Genomic DNA, 10000 nt, shown 5'->3' on the forward strand with positions numbered 1-10000 from the left:
AGAGACAGGACAGTCGGAGACAGGGCAGTCAGAGACAGGGCAGTCAGAGACAGGGCAGAGACGGGGCAGTCGGAGACAGGACAGTCAGAGACAGGGTAGTCAGAGACAGGGCAGTCGGAGACAGGACAGTCAGAGACAGGACAGAGACGGGGCAGTCGGAGACAGGACAGTCAGAGACAGGACAGTCAGAGACAGGGTAGTCAGAGACAGGGCAGTCGGAGACAGGGCAGTCGGAGACAGGACAGTCAGAGACAGGACAGTCAGAGACAGGGCAGTCAGAGACAGGACAGAGACGGGGCAGTCGGAGACAGGACAGTCAGAGACAGGACAGTCAGAGACAGGACAGTCGGAGCCAGGACAGTCAGAGACAGGACAGTCAGAGACAGGACAGTCAGAGACAGGACAGAGACGGGGCAGTCGGAGACAGGACAGTCAGAGACAGGACAGTCAGAGACAGGGCAGAGACGGGGTAGTCGGAGACAGGACAGTCAGAGACAGGGCAGAGACGGGGCAGTCAGAGACAGGACAGTCAGAGACAGGGCAGAGACGGGGCAGTCGGAGACAGGACAGTCAGAGACAGGGCAGAGACGGGGCAGTCAGAGACGGGACAGTCGGAGACAGGGCAGAGACGGGGCAGTCGGAGACAGGACAGACAGAGACAGGACAGTCGGGACTCACCAGGAAACGGGGAGCGGATTCTCTCAAAATCTGAGTAAAATCTTTTAAACTGACCTTTGTTGATCTGAAATGAAGACAGATTCAGCAACTGCACGGCTTATTTCTCTCTTAAAATGTTTTCAGAAACACATTTCGTTGAACTATTTTAGTCCAATATGAGATCGTATTCTGAACGAGCCGCCATGACAGTCTGGCTGTGAATTTCTGGAGAAACCAGACCCACGTGACGCGTTCATCCAATCAGCTGCCGGTTTTCATTTTCTGATAAATAATCAGACTGCTGCTATGGAGACGTATTACATTTTGCGCACGTGCAGAGCGTACGCTCAAGTCGGCGTCTCCTCAGTGTGTTCTGAGGAACTTTTTGGACCTCGGGGAGACTGATCAGTCCGACTGACTTTACTGCCGACGGTTGCCGTCTGGTCGGTGGGTCAGGGCCCTTACATATGATGTTGCCTACCGCCCTGGGTGGACTAGTCTTTCGTCGTAGGTTTAGAGATCAGTGATTGGTGTCTGTACAGTGATTGACATATTGACATGACCAATGAAAACTTTAGAATCAGCTGCAGGGCGGGATTTGCGCTGAACGCGGAGACTTCCGCCACTTAATATGTTCATGTGGAAACACGAAAATTGACCTATGTTCCGCACACAAAAGATTGCATTCGGTGCACATGCGCACCGTACCGAAAGCCCTGTACCGAAACGGTCCAGTACGAATACACGTACCATTACACCCCTACGAAATATGCTTCCCATTGAAATGTATTACTTTACAATTCATGCTCACCACACGAAAATAACAACATTAATGTGTTCAGTACACAAATCAATAGATTCAATAACGGGACCATTTCACGAACTGCTGTGAGACTGGGCTGACTGTTCTGTTCTGTGTAAAAAATGTCATACTGTTTGAGGTCTGAGTAATACTAGCTAAGACAAGAATAACCTAATTTCATGTCAAATTTAAATGTAGGTTTCCAGGTACTATCCTTAATGAAAGGGTTATTTTACAGTGGTTGAGGGTACCATGTTTAAGTGACTAATTCCTTCAAGGGGAAATGTGTCCTGTTAAGTGTTAGCGAACACTAGGGGGCGCTAGAGGGCACGGTGAGGATATACAGGTGAATGGTATGTGTGTAGATGAAGAAGAATAATAGATAGCACTTTATAACAAAATTCATCATTCATTAAGCATTAGTTACCTGTTCGTTAATGGTTTGTTCATACATAATTCATCGTCAGTAAAGCATTTATTCACACAGTTATAAATGGTTTGTTCATAGTAAACAAACCTATAGAAAAATACGTGTGTAAGTACATGATTTATACTTAATAGATAATGAAACAACCATTTATAAATGAAATCATTTCCCCATTATAAACTAGTTGCTAACTATTACTAAATGCTCTGTTCATCATGTGTAAAGCATTGCTCCTATGATAATTCTCATAAAGTATTTGTATACACACTCATAAATGGTTGTTCATAGTAAATAAGGCTCTCCAAAATGATGTTTATAAATACAAGTTTGACCCTTAATAAGTATTGAGAAAACCTGTGTTTTTCTGTATGTATGCCATGTTTCTGTGTATATTAATACACTTCTCAAACTTTAACCTGGTTTCCTAGTCTCTTTATTGATATTCAATTCTCTGGCTCTTAACAATCTAGTTTTCTTCTGGTTCTGGTCTAAATTCACACTGATATCAACTACATAACACTACTACGAGCTATTTCATAAATGTACAGTCTTATTACATCGTAATAAGGATTACAAATACTGTTTTTACTTGTGTCTCTTTGTATCTGCTAGCCTTTGCAACTCATTTATAAATGCTTTGTAAAGCATAGCAAGTCCTCACTTTAGATGGGCTCACGCCATGTAGTCAACTAATGACTAGTAACTCATGAGTTAATCATGAACTGATGTGTTGTAAGTGCTTGTTAAAGATGCATTAACACACTAACTATCCGTTAATTAAATAATGCTCCCTTTATAAACTATTTACTGTTTACATTGTCGGGAATTAAAGGACCCAAATGCAGGGAGAGGCGGGAGAAGGTTTGAGCTTGAGGATTTATTAATTACCAACAATCAGGGTGAAAACCAACAACAGGGATCCAAAACACAAAAGGAAAAACACAAGGAGCCCAAAAACCAAGAAGTCCACCAAGAAAAGGGGACAAAAAAATGCAGGGAGGATTCCAAAAACACACTGACGGGAAACAAACACACACAACTGACAGGACAAGGACGCAAAACGATCTGACACGAGACAACGGGACACAGAGGTTAAATACACGAGGTAACGAGCCAATGAGGGACAGGTGATACAGCAGGTCAAACACATCAGGGCGGGGCAGGACAATCAGACAAGGCGGGAAAACACAGGAAGTAAAACTAGACAAGACAGAAAACAGACTATCAAAATAAAACAGGAAACAGAAATATACCCAATGCACAGAACACTACACAGTCAAAACAGGATAAACCGAAACACACAGTGAACAGGGAAATAAGAAGACAGAAATATACACAACGAAATATACACAGTCCAGAATACACAAAACAGGATATATCTACACAACAGGGGACAGAAATATACAGAATAAATATACAAGACAGGAAACAGCAACATCCACAACCATAACTATTTACAAACTATTAGTAATTTCATTATTTATCATTGTAAGGCATAATTCCTACATTCATTCTAATCAGTAAAGCGTTTGTAAATAGTTAGTAAATGGTTAGTCCATAGTAAGTAAGCCCATGTGAAATGTTTGAGATGTTTTAATACTTCATAAATGATGCATTAACCATTTGTAAATGAAGTCAATTTAACATTATTAACTAGGTACTCAGGAATGTATAAGGTCGGTTAAAACTAGGAAGTTAATGATAACACACTATCTAGACCTACATCTGTTCATGTCTTAAACAAAATGATTAAAAATAGGTCTGAACTAATAGCTGGGGTGTTAATACATCTGTTACAACTACTTACCAATAATGTAATCCATGACTAATTCAGGAGTTACTGCTGGTTAGTTAAGTATATTTTGTGAGCCTTGAGATTTTGTGATATTCAGCCACCTGAACTGGGAATCATCCTGTAGCTCGCCACCCAGCCACCTGAACTGGGAATCTCTAAACCCTGGAAGTGTCTGGGATCTGAAGAGTCGATGTGGTCCAACATCCCTCTCTGGACCGGACTTCCCCTGCGCAGCGTTTCTCAAATCTCCACCTCCTCCACCTGTAGATAAGGCCAAATCAGTTCTCTCAATTACTATTCACTAATAACATCAATTGCTTAGGCTACAATGAAAATCAAATGAGGTAATATTTCAGGTAATCCATATTGAAATATCTAAGAGACGGCGCGTCTCGACTCTTGACAAAATTCGACAGATTCATTCTAATCAAATTATGTGTTTATTTCTTACTTACCAAATTTTAAAATGTATTACATTTAATTTGTAATGAAAGGGATTAGGTTTATATTAATAATCAAAGTATTACAAATAAATGTGTTTTTTTATTTTTTTAATTATGGTTGTAGTAGTTTCTCCTTTCGCTAGGGGTGCTGCAGCACCCTCTGCACCCCTAGTTCCCACGGCCATGTTACAAAATACATAAAAATAGGCTAACGATTGGGTCATAACCACGAGACTTACTGTCTCATAGTAGAGGAATTACCGTATAGTACAGGAGAAGCTCTCAGGCAGTTTGGACTTCCATTAGCTGTTTAAGTTGAACTGATTGACATGATGAGACACTGATGGGGTTACTGGCATCAGAAGGAGAGGAGAGGGTGTAAGAACCACCAGGAAGGCACTCATTACATGTTTAAAGCCACAGGGTGTGATGAGTAGAAGTTCAGTTGAAGTTAATAAAGTGGCGTGCTGTTACTAACAGTCGTTAGCATCACAGCGCCCCTGCTGTTACCACTCCTGTCCAGCAGGGGCGCTGTGATGCTAACAGTCGTTAGCAATCCGCCATTAAGTGAGAGAGGAGGAAGAAGCCGCGGAGCGTTGTTACCAGGGAAACGGCACACAGGACTGGGAGGCGTTGGGACGCAGTCATGCTAACACGCTAGCTAGCTCGCTAGCTTCCAGCTGGAGAACCAGCGGCTGTTATTAAATATTAAAAATGATGGTCCGTCCGCGTCACACAGTAACAGTTTAGAGCGCGACCTTTGGTCCCGCTGCGCGCGCACACAGCCTCTTCTCTGCCCGTCCGTCTGTTAGCTGTTAGCATGTAGCATGGCAGCAGCGGTGTCCGGAGGCTAACGAAGCTAACAAGGCAGCTAATGATTAGCTTGTCGCGCTAATCTGAATATTACCCGGATAATCAGCCCGTTAGTACGGAGCTAACTGCCGGGTTAGCACGGGATGGATGTGAGTTAACAGTCTGACCCGGGTCTGTGAGACGAGCCGAGCCGTGCCGAGCCGGGTCAGGAGGCCCGTTAAGCAGGTGATGTTTACTCCAGATGTTGTCTGTGTGGATCCAGGTTTAGAGATTTAGGAGATGTCCTCGTGGACAACCCTCTCCCTAAACAGGTCAACAATATCCGGTCAGAAGACAGGGACTACTACTATACTATTACTACACCAAGGGAGACAGACAGGCAGGCAGAGAGACAGACAGGCAGACAGGGACTACTACTGTACTATTACTACACCAGGGGAGACAGACAGGCAGGCAGAGAGACAGACAGGCAGACAGGGACTACTACTATACTATTACTACACCAGGGGAGACAGACAGGCAGGCAGAGAGACAGACCGGCAGACAACGACTACTACTGTACTATTACTACACCAGGGGAGACAGACAGGCAGGGAGGGAGACAGGGAGGGAGACAGACAGAGAGACAAGGACTACTACTATACTATTACTACACCAGGGGAGACAGACAGGCAGGCAGAGAGACAGACAGGCAGAAAGGGAGACAGACAGGCAGACAGGGAGTACTACTATACTATTACTACACCAGGGGAGAGAGACAGGCAGACAGAAAGGGAGGGAGACAGGCAGACAGACAGGCAGAGAGACAGACAGGCAGGGAGGGAGACAGACAGATAGGCAGACAGACAGACAGGCAGACAGAGAGACAGAGAGAGAGACAGACAGGCATTTTGAAATCATGGTTATTTAACATGATTCCTCGTTGACTGGTGCATCATGTTGTATTGAACCTAAAGTAGTGACCAGTAGAAGCAGCTGACCAGTGACCTGTCCCTTCATACTTCACCCCGTTCACCAGTTACAACTAAACAGAGTTCACTGCTAAATAACAGTTTCTCTCCATTACTCTGTCTGTGTGATCATTAGGAGCCAAAATCACCATCACCATCACAGTTACAGTTAATTACACAGCTCTAGTGTTGGTAACCACATGTTCTCTCTCTCTCTGTGTGTGTGTGTGTGTGTGTGTGTGTGTGTGTGTGTGTGTGTGTGTCTCTGTGTGTGTGTGTGTGTGTGTGTGTGTGTGTGTGTGTGTCTGTCTGTCTGTCTGTCTGTGTGTGTGTGTGTCTGTGTGTAGGATGGATGTGTGCAGTAAGAACCGTACGGCGCCCCTCAATGCCGACGGCCCCCAGCGAGCCAACGTGCCGCTCTGCTCTCGAACCAACGGCTGGAGCTGGCCGCCTCACCCCTTCCAGCTGCTCGCCTGGCTGCTCTACGTCTACTTCGCCGTCACCGGCTTCGGCGTGTTCGTGCCGCTGCTGCCTGCTCACTGGATCCCTGCCGGCTACATCGTATCCTTCCACCGACCACTACGGTCTCTGTTTACACCCTGATTACCATCGTATCCTTCCACCGACCACTACGGTCTCTGTTTACACCCTGATTACCATCGTATCCTTCCACCGACCACTACGGTCTCTGTTAACACCCTGATTACCATCGTATCCTTCCACCGACCACTACGGTCTCTGTTTACACCCTGATTACCATCGTATCCTTCCACCGACCACTACGGTCTCTGTTAACACCCTGATTACCATCGTATCCTTCCACCGACCACTACGGTCTCTGTTTACACCCTGATTACCATCGTATCCTTCCACCTACCTCTACGGTCTCTGTTAACACCCTGATTACCATCGTATCCTTCCACCTACCTCTATGGTCTCTGTTAACACCCTGATTACCATCGTATCCTTCCACCTACCTCTATGGTCTCTGTTTACACCCTGATTACCATCGTATCCTTCCACCTACCTCTATGGTCTCTGTTAACACCCTGATTACCATCGTATCCTTCCACCTACCTCTATGGTCTCTGTTAACACCCTGATTACCATCGTATCCTTCCACCGACCAGTACGGTCTCTGTTTACACCCTGATTACCATCGTATCCTTCCACCTACCTCTACGGTCTCTGTTAACACCCTGATTACCATCGTATCCTTCCACCTACCTCTACGGTCTCTGTTAACACCCTGATTACCATCGTATCCTTCCACCAACCACTACGGTCTCTGTTTACACCCTGATTACCATCGTATCCTTCCACCGACCACTACGGTCTCTGTTAACACCCTGATTACCATCGTATCCTTCCACCAACCACTACGGTCTCTGTTTACACCCTGATTACCATCGTATCCTTCCACCGACCACTACGGTCTCTGTTAACACCCTGATTACCATCGTATCCTTCCACCAACCTCTACAGTCTCTGTTTACACCCTGATTACCATCGTATCCTTCCACCTACCTCTATGGTCTCTGTTAACACCCTGATTACCATCGTATCCTTCCACCTACCTCTATGGTCTCTGTTAACACCCTGATTACCATCGTATCCTTCCACCTACCTCTATGGTCTCTGTTTACACCCTGATTACCATCGTATCCTTCCACCTACCTCTATGGTCTCTGTTAACACCCTGATTACCATCGTATCCTTCCACCTACCTCTATGGTCTCTGTTAACACCCTGATTACCATCGTATCCTTCCACCGACCAGTACGGTCTCTGTTTACACCCTGATTACCATCGTATCCTTCCACCTACCTCTACGGTCTCTGTTAACACCCTGATTACCATCGTATCCTTCCACCTACCTCTACGGTCTCTGTTAACACCCTGATTACCATCGTATCCTTCCACCAACCACTACGGTCTCTGTTTACACCCTGATTACCATCGTATCCTTCCACCGACCACTACGGTCTCTGTTAACACCCTGATTACCATCGTATCCTTCCACCAACCTCTACAGTCTCTGTTTACACCCTGATTACCATCGTATCCTTCCACCAACCTCTACAGTCTCTGTTTACACCCTGATTACCATCGTATCCTTCCAGTGTGAATAATGATAATAGTTCCAGTGAGTTCCCAGTGTGTGTGTCCTTGATGTGTGCGTCAGTGTACGGGCGTGCTGTTCGTGTGCCACCTGTGTGTGCACGTGATGGCCGTGTCCATCGACCCGGCCGACTACAACGTCAGAACCAGGAGCCACAAAGGTCCGGTGCCCGAGTTCGACCGCTCCAAACACGCTCACGTCATCGAGAACTGCCACTGCTACCTCTGCCAGGTGGACGTGTGAGTACCTGTCCTGCAAACGGCTGCTAACGCCTGCTAGCGGCTGCTATTGGCTGCTAACGCCTGCTAACGTCTGCTAACGGCTGCTATTGGCTGTGTCGGTACACGATCCGTTCTGCCTGCATGATCCGTTCTGCACATGCGCAAGATAATACTGTTTTACCGAGGATACGACCTGCACGATCTGTTCCACGCTAGCCTATGGCTAGCCTCCACTGGGAAGCTAACGTTAGTTTAGCTAACAGCTAATTCGGCTAACCGCTAGCTGACAGCTAGATTCAGTCTAAAATAACGTTAACTCAAACGTAATGGGAAAAGCAGGCTACAGCTAAATTAAGACTTCACAGTAATAACAATAAAGACAAGTATTGAGTGATTGTATTTTAAATGAGCACAAGTAAAGTAGAACTGACGTAACAGCTGTTATATATGTTAGGTGTTTGTTATATATGTCAACGTTTATTTTCAAGTTTTATTTTGAGGGTCTTTTAAAGTTATTACATGCTGTCTCAGCTAGCAGTTAGCCGAATTAGCTGTTAGCTAAACTAACGTTAGCTTGCCTGTGGAGGCTGCTTACGGCTGCTAGCGGCTCCTAAATGCTGCCAGCGGCTGCTAATGGCTGCTAGCGGCTGCTAAGATGCTAACAGAGGTGTCCTGTGTTGCAGCGGTCCGAAGTCGAAGCACTGCAGCGCCTGTAACAAGTGTATCTCTGACTTCGACCATCACTGCCGCTGGCTCAACAACTGTGTGGGCAGCAGGAACTACAGGTAAATAAACTTTATTAACATCTACAGGTCAGCAGGAACTACAGGTAAATAAACTTTATTAACAACTACAGGTCAGCAGGAACTACAGGTAAATAAACTTTATTAACAACTACAGGTCAGCAGGAACTACAGGTAAATAAACTTTATTAACATCTACAGGTCAGCAGGAACTACAGGTAAATAAACTTTATTAACAACTACAGGTCAGCAGGAACTACAGGTAAATAAACTTTATTAACAACTACAGGTCAGCAGGAACTACAGGTAAATAAACTTTATTAACATCTACAGGTCAGCAGGAACTACAGGTAAATAAACTTTATTAACATCTACAGGTCAGCAGGAACTACAGGTAAATAAACTTTATTAACATCTACAGGTCAGCAGGAACTACAGGTAAATAAACTTTATTAACAACTACAGGTCAGTAAAGTAGTACTATATATTAATGTTGGAGTATAAAGTAAAGTAGTACTATATATTAATGTTGGAGTATAAAGTAGTACTATATATTAATGTTGGAGTATATAGTAGTACTATATATTAATGTTGGAGTATATAGTAGTACTATATATTAATGTTGGAGTATAAAGTAGTACTATATATTAATGTTGGAGTATAAAGTAGTACTATATATTAATGTTGGAGTATAAAGTAAAGTAGTACTATATATTAATGTTGGAGTATATAGTAGTACTATATATTAATGTTGGAGTATAAAGTAAAGTAGTACTATATATTAATGTTGGAGTATATAGTAGTACTATATATTAATGTTGGAGTATAAAGTAGTACTATATTAATGTTGGAGTATATAGTAGTACTATATATTAATGTTGGAGTATAAAGTAGTACTATATATTAATGTTGGAGTATAAAGGAGTACTATATATTAATGTTGGAGTATAAAGTAGTACTATATATTAATGTTGGAGTATATAGTAGTACTATATATTAATGTTGGAGTATAAAGTAGTACTATATA

The 10000-nt window shown here is 43.9% G+C and overlaps 1 protein-coding gene across 2 annotated transcripts in view; it reads left to right on the plus strand.

The window, feature by feature from the left end:
• The first annotated feature begins 4717 nt into the window (after nt 1–4717).
• The window catches only part of zdhhc1 (zinc finger DHHC-type containing 1), a 22133-nt gene continuing 16850 nt past the window's right edge, over nt 4718–10000 (plus strand). For both annotated transcript variants that reach the window (XM_035999814.1, XM_035999815.1), the window contains exons 1-4: nt 4718–5162; nt 6235–6448; nt 8073–8248; nt 8914–9015. In XM_035999814.1, coding sequence (XP_035855707.1) covers nt 6236–6448; nt 8073–8248; nt 8914–9015 — 491 coding nt within the window. In that variant the 5' untranslated portion in view covers nt 4718–5162; nt 6235. The remainder of the gene's footprint in view (nt 5163–6234; nt 6449–8072; nt 8249–8913; nt 9016–10000) is intronic.

The sequence above is a fragment of the Sander lucioperca genome, chromosome 3 (genome assembly GCF_008315115.2).
Source record: "Sander lucioperca isolate FBNREF2018 chromosome 3, SLUC_FBN_1.2, whole genome shotgun sequence".
NCBI lineage: Eukaryota > Metazoa > Chordata > Actinopteri > Perciformes > Percidae > Sander > Sander lucioperca.